The sequence below is a fragment of the Diceros bicornis genome, chromosome 9 (genome assembly GCF_020826845.1).
Source record: "Diceros bicornis minor isolate mBicDic1 chromosome 9, mDicBic1.mat.cur, whole genome shotgun sequence".
Lineage (NCBI taxonomy): Eukaryota > Metazoa > Chordata > Mammalia > Perissodactyla > Rhinocerotidae > Diceros > Diceros bicornis.
Genome location: NC_080748.1, coordinates 22,589,065 through 22,608,670, shown reverse-complemented (window position 1 = coordinate 22,608,670; position 19,606 = coordinate 22,589,065). Strand labels below are relative to the sequence as shown.

At 42.6% G+C, this 19,606-nt stretch overlaps 1 protein-coding gene across 1 annotated transcript; it reads left to right on the top strand.

The window, feature by feature from the left end:
* The first annotated feature begins 487 nt into the window (after positions 1-487).
* LOC131410412 (stomatin-like protein 3) lies at positions 488-10,335 on the top strand. Its single transcript, XM_058548586.1, has 6 exons — positions 488-730; positions 812-884; positions 4,280-4,362; positions 6,242-6,445; positions 8,340-8,474; positions 9,839-10,335. Exons 1-6 carry the CDS (start codon positions 488-490, stop codon positions 10,061-10,063), a joined length of 963 nt encoding a protein of 320 aa, XP_058404569.1. The 3' UTR covers positions 10,064-10,335.
* The last annotated feature ends 9,271 nt before the right edge of the window (positions 10,336-19,606 follow it).

Genomic DNA, 19,606 nt, shown 5'->3' with positions numbered 1-19,606 from the left:
CATTTAATTGTCATCGAACACTTCAAGGTAGGTAATTTCTACTCCCCTCCTACAGATGAAGAAATGGAGGCTCAGAAGCATTGAGTGGCTTACCTAAGGCCACAGCATTGGTAAGTAAGAGAGCTCTCATAGAAACTCATAACTAAAGACGCTTCAAAATGTTTTTCCTTGTGCCACATTGTCTCCCTCTGGGGATAATAGTACTTACCTATCTACCTCAGAGCTTGCCTTGAATTTCACCTGGAGAATTCTCCAGGCCCAGGGATCTGCCTTTTAAAATGGCACCTTGATGATTCTGATGTGAGTAGTCAACGGATCACACTCTGAGTAACACTGTTTTATGTGTTTTAAGAATAATAAATCATGACATGTAATGGTAATTATTATTGTCGATTGCTATGAGACTTTTCTTGGAAGGGACAAGTCGATTTTAATCTAAAACCCCGAATGAATGTTGTTTGTGTGTGTGTGTGCGTTTCCTGCATTCATGGGTGTGCAAAGATTTAGGTTGCTTCCTCAGTCCCCTCAGGCTTGGCCAGCCTTCTGGGTAGTTTCCTCACCCACACAACTGGATGCCTGTTGTAAGAGCCACATCAGTGACAGGCTGCTTCCCTCTCACTTCCTAGGCATCAACAGTAAACGTCTTGGCGTGTGTGGCTGGATCCTCTATTCCCTTTCTTTGCTGTTGATGATCATTACCTTCCCTGTCTCCATATGGATGTGCTTGAAGGTAATACCCTGGGAAATAAATTGGCCTCTCTATAGGAGCTGATGAGCCATTAAGACTAAATGCTCTCCCTTCATCTCTTAGATCATTAAGGAGTATGAACGTGCTGTTGTATTCCGACTGGGACGCATCCAAGCTGACAAAGCCAAAGGGCCAGGTAGGACTGCCCTGACAAGGATCATGGGCACCTATTACCACCACTCCTGCCACCAATATTTTCCCTGGCAGTGCCTATTGAGAGGCAGTGAAAACTCACAGGGAGCTGGAGCCCTAGCCTTTCTGTAATTGAATGATGTTGTCCTCTTATGCAAGTTAATGGGAGTGACCACCAGACCACTATTGGAGGCTTAGGAAATCTGGACCTGCTTCCTAACACTCCCTCTGAGAGTTTCAGTGAACATGAGCAAAGAGTGGCTCTGGTTACACTAGCTGGACGTCACTTATTACCTGGGCCACTAAGAGAACGACGGAAGAACGAGAGGCGGGAGGAAATGGCAGAGGGAGATGATTACATTACTCAGGGAGAGTATTCCAGGAGCTGGTTGTTCATTCTCACTCTTTGAAAAGACCTACTGGAAAAGTAAAAGGTAATTTCCTCTCCTGGCAAGTAGATTAATAGAAACAGACCTGGAAGCCATTGTACAACTCCTTTTGTCAAATGTAGTGTTTATTTCTGTTCTTTCTCCACAAACTTAGAATAAAAATGTCCCAAACTGTTCACGTTATAAAAGGATGAGATTTTTTTTTGGGGGGGGAGTATCAGGCACTAAAACTCCCTAGAACTAAGGTACTGATTTAATACTCATAACTTGAGGGTATATATTTAGCTAAACTATGTGAAATTCCTAATATTTGTTTTGTTTTGTTTTTAATTAATTAATTTTGTTTGTGTGAGGAAGATCAGCCCTGAGCTAACATCCATGCCAATCCTCCTCTTTTTGCTGAGGAAGACTGGCCCTGGGCTAACATCTGTGCCCATCTTCCTCCACTTTATGTGGTACGCCGCCACAGCATGGCGGGACAAGCGGTGCGTCGGTGCACGCCAGGGATCTGAACCACCGGCCGCCAGCAGCGGAGCGCGCACACTTAAGGGCTACGCCACGGGCTGGCCCCTACTCTTTGTTTTTGACTGACAAAAATGGCAATTTCACATGATAAATTCTGATATTCTTGAAAAGAGAGGCTATCAAAAACAGCATCCTAGAAGATACATGGAAAACAACAATTATTAGCTATGCTTCTCTGATAACATTTGTTTTCTGCCCCTTAGTGTGAAGTATTTGAGTAAAATCATTCTCCCGCCCACGGGACGGTAAGATCTCCAGGAGCAGGAACTCTTACTCACTGTGACTCTGTGTGTGCTGCCCTTGGCCATGCACTGGGGCAGGCACTCAGATACCTGTTACATTAAAAAAACTAGTGAGAGGGCCGCCCGTGGCTTAGCGGTCAAGTGCGCACGCTCTGCTACTGGAGGCCCAGGTTCGGATCCCGGGCGCGCACCGACGCACCGCTTCTCCGGCCATGCTGAGGCCGAGTCCCACATACGGCAACTAGAAGGATGTGCAGCTATGACATACAACTATCTACGGGAGCTTTGGGGGGTGGGGAAAGGAGGAGGATTGGCAATAGATGTTAGCTCAGGTCTGATCTTCCTCACACACACACACAAAAATAAGTGAGAAACTTCAAAGGAGAAGCTTGTGAAGGAGGCTTGGCCATTTCAAGTATTATAATCCTACTTGTCTAATTTCATAAAGAATCTAAGAGAAAGAAGGCAGAAGGGACTTATTATGGATGCTCTTATGAGTTTGTCAAAACAGAAGTATAAGAATCATCCAACTGAGGTATAACAGACCAAGGTTAACTCCTTCCTAGTCATGTTGCATATGGTGCGGCTAAGACTGTAAATGAGAATAAAATTGGATTTGAGAGAGGTAGAAGAGCTATAACTTGGAGGACTCTAGAGAAAAATGTATCTCTTTTAAATGAATTTTCCCAGAAGATTTCACCACTAAATGTCCCAGGATAACTGCTCTCGTCATACATGTCTCTGGGGCTAATGAGTTACCTCAGAATGTCATAAGAGCCGGAGGGAAACAAGCCAAATTGCTAATGGAAAACCTCTCCACTTTTGTAAATTGTAAATTATCCTTTAATAATAAAAGTATTAATAATAAGAGCTGGCACTTCTTGAGCACTTAATACATACCTGGCATGGTGTTAAGTGCTTTATTTCATTATCATGTTGAATCATGCTTAATCTTCACCACCATCTTACATCTATATTAGGCAACTGAAGCTCAGAAAAGTTAGGTGAATGTTCCCAGGTCACAAGCTAGTAATTGGTAGGGCTAGGATTTAACTCTCTCTAGTTCTAAGGGCCATGATCTTAACCAGTGACCTGGCACCAAAAAAGGAAGTAAATTAGGCAGTAATTCTTTTTTTTTTTTTTAATTTTATTTATTTTTCCCCAAAGCCCCAGTAGATAGTTGTATGCCATAGCTGCACATCCTTCTAGTTGCTGTATGTGGGACACGGCCTCAGCATGGCTGGAGAAGTGGCGCGTCACTGCGCACCCGGGATCCGAACTCGGGCCGCCAGCAGCAGAGCACGCGCACTTAACCGCTAAGCCACCGGGCCGCCCTAGGCAGTAATTCTCACCACAAGTCTCAGAAAGGTTTAGAGACCAAAAGAAAGAAAGTACCTGAGCAGCATTTTCTGTTGATGCTACCAGCCTTTTGCATGGTACTCAACGTAAAAACTTGTTTCTTCTTTGAAAATACAAACAATAGCACAAAAACTTTCTGGTAAATGGAAATGGGTTGGTGTCCTCATCTTGCTGACATCCCTTGGGGTTCTAATCTTTGTAATTCTTGCTAGAGAGAGCATTCACCAGGGGAATGCTAAGGAGTCATAGGATCCTCAGATGACTTTTCTTCTTCCCCATCCTTCCCCCACCCAGCCCAATCTAAATACTTCTCAACACAGAGGGAAGTAAAAGTGCTTACAATTGCGGAATGCCATTGACTTGAACTAGAACACAGCTATGGAGAAACTGTAAATTCTGCAATACATTGGTTTTAGGGACTCTGAAATCCTGGGAAGATTTTAATTCTAACATTCCTTCAGTACTATTGAAGATGAATGAGAACGTTGACAGCCACTGATATTCAAGGTCAAAAATCTATTATTTAATCTTTTATACAGACAGCTTTAATATAGGGAAACCAATTTTCAAAATATCCTTGTAAATTGTTAAATTCAACACTTGGACAGAAGTAGATTGAGTATTTTAAAAATAAAATCTAAAAATTAAATGTCCAGGATCTTTAGCTTTTTACCAAAAGATTTAAACTCCTAGGGAACCACTTTTCTTTAGTCATTAACTGATGGGAGGAAATAATTTTCCCCAAAGTTATAGGTGTACATATTGAAGATCATCTGAGAAACATCTATAGTCCCATGAGAATGATGTACCATATAGCTAGGAGACAATTTGTTGTAGTTATTTTCAATAGGGTGAAATTTTAATCCACATTTTCTTTTGCATAGGTTTGATCCTGGTCCTGCCCTGCATAGACGTGTTTGTCAAAGTTGATCTCCGAACTGTTACTTGCAACATTCCTCCACAAGAGGTAACACTGGTTAAAGATATGTTACTAGAAATAAAACCGATATCTTTCCCATTACTTGGACAACTGAAATTTAACAGTATGTTTTTAAACTCTAAAGGGGAAGATGAACTGAATCCCCATAGAGACCTGCGTGAGCAGGCCTAGGTGGCTTCTCAAACTACTGGGCTTTGTTTTGCCAAATGAGAATGAAGCCGGGGCAAGGGCCGACTGGCTAGAAGATGTGGAATGACTGGGTAGGAGAAAGCCCAAGAGAGGAGAGACAAGGGATTCAGTTGGCAGAGAAGCTGGGATGGAGGAGGACAGAGCAGATGCTCAGAAGAGACAAATAAATCATTATATGAAAGAGCTGAATTTAATTTGGCAGAGGGCAGTGGTTGGTGACAGTATTGTCCTCTCCATCCCTTCTCAGATTTTTTAGTTATATCGGTATCACTCACCTTTGCCTTAAATTTTTTTTGTGTTTGGATGCAAGAAAGTGGGGTAGTATTGGAGACACAGCAGATGCTGTACAGGGCCTACCCACATTTGGATTTTAAATAATTCTTTTCAATTCTTAAAGTATTGCAAATAAATGAACAAAAACAGTAACTGGGCAATAGGAGAGAGAAACAGAGTTACTAATAATCATGTCACTCTCTGATAACCAAATGATGCAGCAAGAGGGAAGAAAATGTGAGTAGGACCTATGATGTGGGAGGGCAAAGGAGATGAGAAGAGAGAAAATCAACATTTGTCAGTAAATGTTAATTTTCTTCTTTCTGGTCCAGGAAACTCAATCAAGACTCAACAATGATGTCTGCATGCCGCTGGTGGGAACAGCAGTCCTTACTTTAGGATTCACCCCAGCCATGAGAGAGCTCGGGATGCTCAGTGACCTATCGTGGGCCTTTTCTGGCTCCATGGTAGACAGTTCTAGGCAGGAGAAGGGAGTTCTAGGTTCTGCTCCCACAGTACAACCGGAAATCTCATTTGCTCCAAAGGACCTTGCTGCATTATTTAGAATGATTAATGCAGAGCCTCTATGTAAAGCTAAATTGATTTTTCTTTATATGAATACAGTACACGATCTCTGGTGCCATCTATGTTTTCTAAGAAGCACTGCTGTTCAACAAGTCTGATAAAAACTGAAAACCAAGTGAAGGGAGACATGTGTATGGTGATCGACAAGCAAAAATGTACAACCAAAATTTCACAATGTTATAAACTATTAAGACATCAATAAAAATACATATATATATAAGGGGGCCGGCCCCGTGGCGTAGTGGTTAAGTGCCGGTGCTCTGCTGCTGGCGGCCTGGGTTTGGATTCCAGGTGCGCACCGATGCACTGCTTGTCAGGCTGTGCTGTGGGGGCATCCCGTATAAAGTGGAGGAAGATGGGCATGGATGTTAGCCCAGGGCCAGTCTTCCTCAGCAAAAAAAAAAAAAGAGGAGAATTGGCACGGATGTTAGCTCAGGGCTGATCTTCCTCACACACACACACACAAATATATATATATATTAAAAAAACTGAAAACCAAAAATATTTCTAGTATCAGGGAAACAGGGGTTCTATCTCTGTTTAGAAGGGAGAATTCCAGCAGGTTCTACCATGACCTTTTAAAACTAAAGTGCCTGTTCTCACCATGGCTAATCAAGGGCCTCTGCCTATGGGCTATAAGACTTCCCTGACATGAAGTTACGGGGAGAGGTACAGACCACACATGTGTAGGAATTTTGTTATCAACTAGGACAATGTTGTATTCAAGCCAGGACGGATTTTTGGTGACTGAGTTGTCATTAATGCCCTCCTCCTATGGAGAGGCTCCTGAGCTGGCTGACACTTTGTCTATGGTTGTGAAAGTCATAAACATGTGATTTTCTCTGTACTTGCTCTCCAGATCCTCACCAGAGACTCTGTGACTACTCAAGTGGATGGAGTTGTCTATTACAGAATCTATAGTGCTGTCTCGGCCGTGGCTAATGTCAACGATGTCCACCAAGCTACGTTTCTGCTGGCTCAGACCACTCTAAGAAATGTCTTGGGGACACAGACCTTGTCCCAAATCTTAGCTGGCAGAGAAGAGATCGCCCATAACATCCAGGTAAAGACACCGGGAACTGACAGCCTGCATCTTTAATTCATTCATTTTAGTCCTCAGTGATTATCAAATCTCAGCAGTTCAAAGCATCTCCATGTGCACACATGTGCACGTGCATGTGCGTGCGTACACACACACACACACACACCCTGCTCTAAAAAGATGGGCTTCAGTTTGTGGTTTTGTTTCTTTATAATCACGAGGTTAAATTTAAATATCTGGGTAGGAGGAAGGAGCTCTTGGAATTACGTGCTTTATCCATTTTCTTTGGAATTCAAAATTATGAATTAGCATTGTACACTTTAGCCTTTTCTGAGGAGGTCGGAGACCAGATTTATTTTTAGCTAGGATTACTCCAGAAGAAGCGCAGCCGTGTATGCCTGCACTTCAGTGGAGTGTGGCAGTTAGAAGAGGATGCGGTTGAGTCAGCACAGGCCTGCCATCCCTGGAAAATCTGACGTCATACCAGCGGTATCAACCACAATATTAATATTATCATAATTAAAATGTTGATGAGATTGTAGCAGGGATCCAGCTCACCTCTTGCACACCCTAGTTTATGGACAATTACATTTCTGTATTTTCTTAAATCAATTAAATTTTCATTCTGAGTCTCCCTTCTGTTAGTTAGGAAGGAAATTCACCTTTGGTCCTTCTTGGCATCTCCTCCAGTCCCTAATGTAGCGCAAAGGCTGTAAGGGTATGTGAGATAATATCAGTTCTGCACGATCACTCTCCGTGTCATTTGTAAGAGCCCTGTGAGTTTGACAACTCAGATGTTTCCCCGGCTGCAGTCGTGTCACTGGTTTCCTGTGAGGTCTCACGGTCTCCTGGGCTTCTACAGGGAACACAGAAAGGCAAGGGATCACTTGTCATTTGGTAACATCTCTGCCCCCTCCCCTTTGAGGGAAGTGCCCACGTGATCTCACTATTTTGCAAGGCATTCTTTCTCATCCCTCCCTCTCCAGGATAACAAGAGATCCTCAATGGTTTTAAGCTTTTACAAAGGACAAGAATATCTTTGATTTAGGCTGCTTCTGCTCTAAAAAACGTATCTTGCTACCTTGTTTAAAACTGGCCACAGGGCAGAGGTTAAACGGAGCAAGAAAAACAATATCTCAAAATAATATTTATTGAGTCCTTGCTAGGCACTGATAGATATCTTACATGTGTTACCGCCAAACCTCATGACAGGCCTGAAAGGAAATCTTTAATATTTTTTTATTTTTATTTATTTTTATTTATTTTTTCCCCCAAAGCCCCAGTAGATAGTTGTATGTCATAGTTGCACATCCTTCTAGTTGCTGTATGTGGGACGCGGCCTCAGCATGGCCGGAGAAGTGGTGCGTCGGTGTGCGCCCGGGATCCGAACCCGGGCCGCCAGCAGCAGAGCACACGCACTTAACCGCTAAGCCACAGGGCCAGCCCAAAAGGAAACCTTTAATAGGTGAGAAAACTGAGAATCAGGGAGGTTAAGTAACTAGCCGAATAATTCACAGCTGCAAATGGCAGAGCCAAGACAAAATCCAGCTGTCTGAGAAACCCATGCATTGCTGCCTGCTTGATGTCAGCAACAGGAAAACTTGGGGTATTTGCTCAAATCTAGATGGACAGTATATATTTCATTAGGGCTGGTTTTGGAGTGAATCCTGCTGGGAGACCATCCTCTAAAAGATCTATCAAGTTTTGTTACCGAATCCTTCCTGGGATTCACTTCAATTTCAGGAAGTGAGCAATAAGAACTGCTATTCCTTTCCTCAGACTGTCTCACTGCAAATGCTGTAAACACAAAAGAAGAAGGGGAAGAGGCATTTATCCTGCAGTATAAAACATATCAGAGACGTACATCACGTCACCTGTCTTCTGATCAATGTCCTTTCCTTTGACTCGGAAACAGACGATACTTGATGATGCCACCGAGCTGTGGGGGATCCGAGTGGCCCGAGTGGAAATCAAAGATGTCCGGATTCCTGTGCAGTTGCAGAGGTCCATGGCAGCTGAGGCCGAGGCCACCCGGGAAGCAAGGGCCAGGGTAAGGGCTACTCCGTCTACACTGGAGGGCAAGCTGGCTCACCTTGGAGCAGACGAGGATAGAGCTTGAATGGAAAATCAGGCTCCCTTAGTTATTTTGATAAGAAAAGTGTTTCTGTTTTACAGTTTTGACTGAGAATTGCCCCCTGATTTAAAAGGTAATGGGCAGCCTAACGTACTTCGAGGAAGCTTGGTAACAGGTCTTGGGTCAAGGGGGCACTCGGCAACTTGCTCAGTGACTTAGCAAGGTGAGTCCCAACTCTGGCTGCACAAGAGTTTCCTAGAGAGAATTGAACTCAGCAAACACCAGTTCCCAGGCCTCACCTCAGACTCGGTGAGCAGAGTCCCAGTGGGCCCAGGAACCTGCATTTTTATAAAGCTGGTGATTCTGATATAGCCAACTTTGTGCTCGTCTTTTGAGCATCTTTGTTCTAATGTGTTAAGTGTACTGGATGAAAAGAGGGATGATTAAGTACAATCCAGGTTAGAATTACAAAATGTAAGCACACCCTGGCCTCGAGTGTTCTTGCATCTGTGGGATCTATAGCCTTCATGTCTATGTGGATGGGTTTCCTGAAGAATCGGAAACCAATTAAGATTAGAAGCCCTTCCTGTACCCTCTTCAGAATCTTACTTGTAAGCCAATGAAGGTTTTCCTCTGCCCTCATTCCTTACACATCCCTGCTTCATCTGCTAAGCTCCAGTAGCTTCCAAGCAGTGGGCTTGCCCATGATGGATGGGAGGGTGCTTTGCACACAGGCAGTGAGTTCCCATGGATGGGGCAGCTGAGTTCCAAATTCTTCTTGGGCATTCTGAGAACTAGAAGAGGAGCCCAGTACTTAAGAGATTTCCAACAAGCAAGTGTTATCAGGCTGCCACTTGCTGCTACTTGAAATCAAGAGCAGAGAGAACTTGAAACAATGCTTACATTCTAAGAATGAGACTAAGCTGGCAACAGAATAAAATTCAAAACTCTCCTATGATAAGTAAAAATGACAGGAAAAAAGGCAATTAGAGGCCTTGAATTTCAGACTTCTCTGAAAACTAACGCAGCGATGGTGAGGCTCCAAAATGATGAAGAGCATCACTGGGGGGAGGGCCCTGTATTTGACTGGGTTAAAGACAGTGCTTTCATTTTGTGCAAAAATGAAGTCTAGGGACTCATAATTCGTAAAATATCTTCCCGCTTCCTGCGACCCCCTCAAAATTCTGTAGTCACATTAGGATGTGAAACTCTTATCCTTGCCAAAGAAGGAAGGAGATGAAACACGTATGGAGTGAGGTCTCAGTACAGACTCAGAAAAAGAAAGCACTATCACAGTTGTAAACTTTTATTTCTGAACTCTTTCATTTCTGTCGTTTTAGGTCCTTGCAGCAGAAGGAGAAATGAATGCTTCTAAATCTCTGAAGTCAGCCTCCATGGTGCTGGCCGAGTCCCCCATAGCCCTCCAACTGCGTTACCTACAAACCTTAACCACCGTGGCCACAGAGAAGAATTCCACGATTGTGTTTCCTCTCCCCATGAATATACTCGAGGGCATTGGTGGTGTCAGCTATGATAACCACAAGAAGGCTCCCCACAGAGCCTGAGGCCCTCCTGATGCAGCCAGCCTTGGCTTAGGGAGTCTTTCCTGTGAAGAAGCCAGCAGTTAGAAGTGCTGGGAATTTCAGCACTATTCAAGCAGAGTAATCCACAGCTAGAATAGCATCAGCAGGGAAATGCTATAGAGGCTACCAAAAAAAAAAAAAAAAAAAAATGAGGGCTGTGTACTACTTTTATTTTTAAGAACATAAACAACTTTGCATTATTCTTGTAATACTCAGTAACCGTCCCTAACTTACAGCAGGAACTTGCTTGCAGCCGGGGGAGGAAATCTTTGAGTGACTGTGACCAAGATCTCAGAATTACTTTTTTAATGGTTTTAAGAAGCTCTCTAGGTAATCTGTGAAGTAACGTAGGTCTCATATTTATGCTAGATATTTGCTTTATAATTCCAAAGTAATTATTTGCTAAATCTCCAATAATTACAAGAAAATCCCACAATGCTTAAAATCATGATTGATTTTGATGTTGAAGGCTAAAGAGGCGCTGAGGCTTCCAGCTGCAAATTTCTCACCAAGCCTGCAGGGCAGATTGCACTCAGCACTCTTGCTGAGCTGCTCCTGCTGGGAGTGGGGGCCAGTTCTCAGCCTCCAGGCACCTAGTTAGAGGGTGGGGCAGGCACCGTCAGGGGAAAGCTCCAGCCAGCTTATCTGCTTACAAGTGAGAATGCTTGTCAAAGGTTGAAGTCAGTGGGGACTATCCTTCTGTGGATTTCTTGTTTCACTCTATTTTTAGTCCCAAGAGCCATAAGTAATCAAGAATTGTTTGTAAATGCTGGTCTCCCACTCCAAAAAAAAAAAACCTGTTAAAAATAAAGAAGCTGTAGAATGTGGATGTGATGTATTTAAAAATTGCTTTGTTAGAGATTAGTTTGTTGCCATGGTGCAATTTTCTTTTGGGATCCATTTTGAGCAATGGGCTAGAATTTTTTTAAGTTATCATTTATTGAATATCTGCTGTGTCACACTGTGCTCAGCCCTTTATGGATGCTAAGAAATATCCTCATTTTACAGATGAGAAAGTGATGTCAAGAGGTTAAATAACTTGTCCAAGATCCCTCAGCTAGGGAGGGTTGGGTTAGGATTTAAAACCAGGTCTGACTCCAAATCCTTGCTCTTAAACATCAAGTTTTACTCTGGGGAGGCTCAGAGTGGGAAGGGATGGAGCCCTTCCATTCCCTTTTTGCCTTCAATACCTATCTTTTAGGTTCTGGAAGTCTGGGCACCCACTATAGTTTCCACTGCGTCCAGGACTGTGAGAGCATGCACACACGTGCGTACACACTCCCCACACACCTCACGCTCCTTTCCACACTCCACACATACTCTCCATGTAACCCCCCACCCTCACATCCCTTCATCTCTGCTCACACCCCCTCCATGTGCTCCCCTTACACACTGTCAAAACATAGACATTATCTGCATATTAATGCAGAATTAGGATCACATTACCTTTGGTTTTGCAATCTGTTTTTTTTCATGAAACCATATCATACTTGATATGATTTTTGGACAATCCACAGCTTACGAACTTTTTAGTACATTTCACTGACTATGACTCTAGCATTCATTTTTAACTCACGGAGGTTCATATTTTTTCCTTATAGGCTCAATACTTGCATTCTAACAAGAACTGAGGACAGACAGAAACCTATCTTAGCTCATCCACGTCAGTACAATCTGAGTCCACGAAGTCACACCATGTAGACTCTTAACTGGTGACCATACATCTTATAAACAGTGGTGGAGAGACTTACCACAGACTAGGGCATCTCTGGCATTGCGGGCCCCCTGAGGAGGGAGCCCTACTGGTACAGGGACATTTTGCTGGCTCACTGCAAAAATCTCTTCCTAGCCTGTTCCAGAATTCCACAATTATTCCTTCTTTTGATTTCAGTGATTGCACTAAAAATGCACATCTTTTCTGTCATCATATAGCAAACTCTAAACTAGTGGTTCTCCCTGGAGGTCATCATTCTCTCACTCACTGGAAGCTTTTTTTCAAAAAGCACAGCCCGCTCTCATCCCTGTGGGGTGAGAATGCGGGTGTGAAAGCTATACCAGAATCTCTGGGGCTGGGTCAAGTAAAGTGTGAAACCTCTCCAGGAGATTCAAATTACTGCACCCCTTCCAGCATTCAGCCTCATTAATTCTTTAGCATTATAATAGGTCATTTATTATATTAGTTACTAAAGGCTGACTAAAGAAGGTTCCTTTGAAGGTAAGTGTAAGGGGCAAAGGGACTGTAGAAGAATCAGGAAAGGTCAGAGCTCTCCTGGAATGTGAATGCCAAGAACGGTATTCTAAATACAATCAGCTCTGCCCCAGAACAAGGCTGAAGTTTTGTTTCTCTTGAGGGGGGCAGTGGGGAGCTGGAAGGGAGCGCAAGATGAGATGGAGAAACAATTGACAACCTGTCTTGGAGAGAGGGAAGTGTCCAATCTCTTTGAGGTACAGTCCGGGACCACAGCCATCCCCACCAAGATTTAAGCCAGCGCAGAGAACACCCCGCAGGTGGTTTTCCTGTTCTAGCAACAGACTTGCTCTCCACTGACCATACTGCTGAAGCATCTGAAGACTCCAGCTGTCCCAGCACTGCCCCTTAGTTGCTGGGGCAATACAATTTCTGGTGGTTGCCGGCATCACACACACTGTTCACTAAGTGTATTTGGCTGTGCCCAACCTTGGAGAACGGGGATCCTTGAGAGGTGATCTCTTTCCAGAGTCTGAAAAGGGAAATGGTAGAGGGAGGGGCAAAACCCCCCTTTTGTCCTTACTGTAATCCTCATTTACCTAATCAGCCTCCCAACCTCTCTCTCTGTCTCTCTCTCAATCCCTCTTTCACACAACCCCTTGATATTAGAATAGGTAGGCTATCACTCCTTTCTCCTCCTGTCCGGATTTCCCTTACACAAAACTGCATGATCTGGCTGGCAAAGTCTGGCCCTTAATGTTCTCAAGGTGGAAATAAAGCAATTTACACAGCCCTTTATAAAGACAATTGCCTGGCTTGTAAAGTTATTGTCTTGCCATAAAATCCCATTTTTAAATGTCAGAAGCTCTCTTCATTCCTTCTGGAATATTCTAATTATCCCTTACCCCCAGTTCCATGGAAAATATAAACATCATATAGTCATAAAGGCAAAAAAGAAAAGCATTTTAATAATTTTCAAAATACTGTGCATTCCTAAAAAACTAAACTAAATTATTTTTATTCTTGGGACATAGGCAAGATAACCATTGTATTTTGAGCTATATTCATTTTTTTTCCAACATGAAGAAGTGAAATGACTCCTGTGTTTTTGCTTCTTTTAGATTGGGCAGATACAGAGATGGCATTGATTCTATTTACAAAGTAGAAGGTTCCTCAGAACTCTGTTGATAACTCCTCATTAGCATGGGATTTTTCTGTTTTTTAAGGACCATCATTTAACATCTAACACGGAATTCAGAGATGAAAGGTTCCAAAGAATGGAATCAACACGGCTCATATCTTGCCAAACCACCTGCTGTAGTCAACACAATTTGAAAATTAAAAGGTGTTGTAGACTTTTTTTTTTTGGTGAGGAAGATTGGCCCTAAACTAATGTCTGTGCCAATCTTCCTCTCTTTTGTATGTGGGATGCCACCACAGCATGGCTTGATGAGCGGTGTGTAGGTCAGCGACCGGGATCCAAACCCATGAACCCCAGGCCACTGAAGTGGAGCATGCGAACTTAACCACTCTGCCACCAGGTCAGCCCCTAGACTTTTTTTCAGGACAAAACTTGCCTTTTTTCCTTCTCAGAGGTATGGCCCAGGGGAATATACTTTTATGTGTTAATATACAGCATCCTTGTTTTGGGTCTGTGAATGGGTATTGTTGACACAAATAATCCATAACCAATCCATAAATCAAAATTAGGATGACTTTCTTATGAGCCAAATTTGAGGACCATCTAGCCCGGGAGAGTCCTTTCACAAAGGAATGGAGCACTCCAAAGAAGTGGGGGGTACAGAGTGGTTATATACCATCAAAGAGCATGTATCACATAAGACTGCAATATCCCTTTTACAATAGTCGCGACATTGCCCTGTTGGCACAGCGATTGACGGACACAGCAGGTATCAGGTCTGCTGTGTCCATGGGCGCAGCAGGTAGCAGGTCTGTTGTCTCAAGTTGGGTGGTCACAGGGTGAGCACAGCAATCAAATCCTAGCCTAGAGAGAAATGCTTATCCTTAAGGAAATGCCAACGTGGGGGATGTTGCATCCTTATCTTAAGGGCATTTGTTCTTGCCTTTGGGACATGTTAATTGCTTAAAGCAGATATACAATGCATGTTCAAAGGCCACAGGCCCTTTTGGAAAAACAAGGTCAGGCCGAATTAGTTTGACAAAAATGGCTTCCTCATATGCTCCAATATATCCTATTGCTTGCCATTTATTTACTGGTATCATGGCCTTCTACTCTCAGGCTGGATGTGTTGGTGGAAGTGGACCACTAGCAGCAGACGCAGCAGTAACAGCAAATGTCCAAACAAACTAGTTACTGTTGGTACATCTGTGAATTCTACAAGGTTCCATATTGACCTCAGTGTTCCCAGGACCTCAGTGTTCCCAATATACACAGACAAGTTTAGTACTGTCTTGAGTTAGCTTTGTTTAATGCTCTTTGTTAGGAAACCATGCTGGTCAGTTGGGGCAAGCTTCCAGGTCCAGGAGGGAGGGTGGGCTGATCCTTTCATGGAACCTGCCATTTCTCATTTATTGAGTTTCTGAAGACAAAAAATCTCTCTCAACCTATGAATAGTGATGAAGTGCATGAACTGGGAACCTGTTTTAGTTTGGGTTCCCTCAAAAGCCTGCCATGAGACAAGGATTGGGTGTAAGCAATTTTTTTGAGAGCCTATTCCAGGAAGTACTCTGAGGGAATGAAGTGAGCTAGGGAAGGGAGGAAGGCAAATACAAGTTTTGTTAATAAATAATTTACTGCCGTGGGCCACTGGGGTTCATTCCCACTGAGGACGCTCTAAGAAACTTGTAGAACACATCTCAGAATTATCTCATTAAAGGACAAGGAAGCGGTGATATATCCACCAAATCCTATTCCTCATTGGTTGAAAATGTCTGAAAAAATTGTGAATGAGTTTGAACTATTAGTGGATGTTTCACCTAGCCCATTTATCCAGGCGAGCTTTGTCTTTCATTGTCCATTGTTATTTTATAAGTCTAAGTTGTAGAAAATAGATAGTAATGCAGATAATTCTTATCCATAGACATGCAGTGAATACAATTGACTATTACCTGTGGATATTGACCAGTTTTGCTTCTATCTGTAAATTCATCTCAGCATTGTTTGTCTTCACATATACGAGTGGTGCTTTGAATTCTCCTTTGAACCGGTTGGAACATCTTATTAGTTACCTCATCACACAGTGATTTAAATAAAATTTTTGACACTTGTTCATTTTATTTTTGTATGAAAGTCATGATTTTACCTTTTTTTTGGGAAAATTATCCTTTAAAAAGAGTAACACCCTAGGGCATTGACTCCCTGACAGTTAGCACAGCCAGAGAAAGCCCCAGGAGAGACACAGGAAGCCTTTGGTATTTACAGGCACTATCTGCAAGTGATCTTTTGGGTAGGTCAAAGGGATGAGTGGGGACCAACAATGTCTGCAGTAGAGACTTAGCAAAACTTTTAAAAAGAGCACCTTTCCTACTTCCCAAGGCCAGCACTCATGTCTGCTTTGCACCTCCTTTCAAGGATCTCTTTTTAGTAAAGTCACCTTGGATTATGGAATAAGAGATTATGATTTTTCAGATGTCTTTCATAGCCATATTCATTTACTTTATCAAAAGCAGAAAATCTTTTATGACATAAAGTCTCCAGAAGGTAAGAACCTTATAAACCAGGTTGTTATTCTCATCACTATTGTATCCCTAGCACCCTGAACAGAGTCTGGTACACAGTGGGTGCTCAATAAGTAAGTATTCTTCTGGACACTGTGACATAGGGTGCTCTCTACCAAGGTTAATTGGAAAGTTTTGACTTTTTCTTTGAAAAAGGGAAGTAGAACTCCTCAAAATGGGAAAGTGGTATGAAATGGCACATTCGAAGCCTCATACTAGTACATTCTGTATCACATGTGGTCTCCTGACAATAGAATAATAGGCCACTGAATATTCAGACTTCATCTGATTGACAGAGATGTTTAGAAAGGCACTGTATGGTTAAAATAAGCAGTGAGATTCATAGTCATCACCACTGGAAGGGAGAGATGCTGGCAAGCCACTTCTCTGAGCATTCTATGGCTTCTACATGATATCTCCCAATTCTATGAGAGTAGAACAGTCCTGAGAGAATTACTTAGTTTCCCTAGAAAAACTTAGTTCACCTTAATCTGTTCCATCCGCTGGGGTACCAATGCTAAAAACTACACTTCCGAGACCCCTTTGCAGCTACCGTTACAGATGTTTATGAAATTCATCCCATGAAATGCACAGGTGTGTGGCTTGAGTTTCGAACTGAATTAAGTGGGAGAGAGGCAGCGGCATGGGACACATCCATTTTGCTAGTGATGATCTGGCAGCAGAGCATGGTCCGGCATCCAGTAATTTTGGTGGTCACTTCTTCATCCCCAGATAGCAGCTAAGGCAGTGTATTGCCGCAGCTAGAACCGGCAGTAGCAGCAATTGCAGTAGTTAGGCTAGAGAGGCTGCAGTAACAAATGAATTTCAGCGGCTTCGCACAAAGAAGTTTATTTCTTTCTCATATAACAGTCCTGCAGGGAGGGGCTCAGTAGGCTAGCTTTCCTCCATATGACCTTTCAAGGACTCATCTCAGCATGTAAAAACGTTTCATACCTCCATGCTCCTTCCCTGGACTGGAATTTCCATGCCAAGGATTACCTTGAAGGTCCACGTCTTCTTTTCCTTCATTATCTTCTCTTACCTCCTATTTGTACCTCTCTCTCCCTTGGAGATAGCAAGCATTTCCATGATTTCAATGGTATCTTCTATGCATATGATTAATTATTTTCTATTTCTCTTAAACTCTAGATATAAATTTCCCACTTTTAATAATTGAACTTTGTATCTTACTTCAAACCAGCTCATTTCCTGTTGTATTGCTCTGAGTGGAGGATGGTTACATTTACTGGGTATACCTTTTACTAACCAGGGCATACAATATATGCTGTTTACTTCCATACTAATTGGGGTAATTAAAGCTAACTGGTGCAGTAGTAAAACACCACTATCTTAGTGAATTAAAACAAGAAAGATTTATTTCTCACCATTATGAAGTTCAATTTGGGCCAGGTGACTCTCCACTCTCTTGTAGCAACTCCATCTGGAACAAACAGCTTTAAAGGCTGTTGTGTTGGGAGGAGAGGGATGGAGGAGCACATGTCACTTCCATTCATGGTCCATTACCCAGAACTGGTCACATAATTCCAACCTGACTGCAAGGGAGGCTGGGGAATGGAGAGAGGCATGTGAAATATTTGATGATCACTGACTTTGTGTCATACTTATTTCCCTAAATCAGATTAAGCCTGCTCTGAGCCCCCACCTATCTTTCTTCCATAGGATCATTCAAAAATTCCAAGCTTCTGAAGCCCCAAAGTGGGGTTCCTTCATCCCTGGTTGTCACAATTTTTACCATGCTCCTCTGGGGATTCCATGTTGTTGAGCACTGGTCCCCAGGGTGTGATTGCTGGGCTGTGCTGCTCCTGGTGGGCCCCGAGCCTTCATGGAAGTCCTCCCTACTGGCTGCTGACTCAGCATCATGCAGCCATTCCTCCATGTAAAGGCTGTGTACACAATTGGGACCCTGGTCTTTGCCCTTCTGCCCCATGTAGTCTCTATTATTGCAAAAAGCTCAAAATTGCAGTCAGGTTCAGCATTTCTGCTTTCCTAACATGGCATTCCTCTCTATCCCTTCCCTTTCCGGGATCATTAAGATTGATATCTGAGAAGAGAGCCTGGTGGGGTTAAGAAAAGGAGATGTTAAAAGCAATTAGTATTATTCCTAATAACTCACTCAACACATATTAATTAATGGCATCACTCACCCAGTCACCTAAGCTTAACTTGGTATCATCTTCGACCTTTTCCTTTATCTAGCTTTCCTTTCGCAGTGTCCTATTGATTTGGCCTCCAAAACATCTCAATGTTCTTTGCCCTTCCTTTTCTATCCTCTCACCTTTATTACCTCATACACTAATAGGCATCGAACTTTTTTTCTGACTTCATTTTCCTCTTTTCCAAATTGTCTTGTATATTGTTTTAGTTCATAAAAATACTATTTTCTAACCATTAAACCTTTTGTAAAACTATTTAAATATACCTAAAAGTAGAAAGAATACTATATTGAACTCTCATGTACCCATCACCCAGCTTCAAAAGTTAGAAAATTTTGCCTATTTGTTTCATCTACAAAAACATTCCCCCATTTTTTTTTCCTGGAGTATTTAAAAGAGATTTTCAGACATTATATCATTTAAACCAGTGTGTAACTCTAACCAGCAATAACTATGTGTTATGTAATATTATCTAATACTTAGTTCAGGGGCCGGTCCGGTGGCGCAAGCGGTTAAGTGCGCGCACTCTGCTGCAGCAGCCCGGGGTTCGCTGGTTCGGATCCCAGCGAGCACCGATGCACCGTTTGTCAGGCCATGCTGTGGCGGCATCCCATATAAAGAAGAGGAAGATGGGCACGATGTTAGCCCAGGGCCAGGCTTCCTCAGCAAAACAAGAGGATGATTGGCAGATGTTAGCTCAGGGCAGATCTTCCTCAAAAAAAAAAAAAATAATAATAATAATACTTAGTTCATGTTAAAATGTCCCCAATTGCCTCAAAAGTATCTTTTTTCATGTGGGTTGCTAGAGTAAGAATCCAAAGTTCTCACAAAGAAGGCGTTTGTTTCATAGGCCTCTTAAGTTTCACCTAATCTACAACATTTCCCACTCCTGGTTTCTCTCTTTGCCATTTATTTGTTGAGGAAACTAGGTCATTTGCCTTTAGAATTTCCTCTTTCTGAATTTCGATGATGTATAACATGTTTCTCTATCCCTTGCATTTCCTGTAAACTGGTTAATTAGATCGGGCAGCTTGAATCCATTCAGTTTCAGTTTCGACAAGAGCTTGCGTTGCTGGGCTCCTCCCCTTGCATCACATTGGGGCACACACAGTGTCTGGTGTCTCACTTTAAGCGATGTTAATTGAGTCACCAGTTGTAAAGTTCCCCATCAATATTTCTCATAACATTTTCAGTATCTATTTTGCCTTGACACATTATTCTGAGTTGCAAATGGTATTTTTTTTCCCAATTCAATCTTTCTCCATTAGCTGAAAATCTTTTATAAAGAAGAACTGTCTCTCATCAAACTATTTGGTCATTCAACAAAAAATTGAGAGTCTACCATACACCTGATCACTACTAAGCTCAAAAAACAATTTTTTACATTGACCACACTCCTTGGTCTTAGCCTGTGACCTCAAGCTGTTCAACGTCCAGCCACAAACTTCCTTCCTATCTCATCTT

Bases quoted from the DNA above. Each gene is read 5' to 3' on its own strand.
- LOC131410412 (XM_058548586.1), top strand. From the start codon at position 488: ATGGGTGTGCAAAGATTTAGGTTGCTTCCTCAGTCCCCTCAGGCTTGG. The intron at 885-4,279 runs GTAGGACTGCCC...TCTTTTGCATAG, and splicing joins TGACAAAGCCAAAGGGCCAG to GTTTGATCCTGGTCCTGCCC. The intron at 6,446-8,339 runs GTAAAGACACCG...ACTCGGAAACAG, and splicing joins AGATCGCCCATAACATCCAG to ACGATACTTGATGATGCCAC.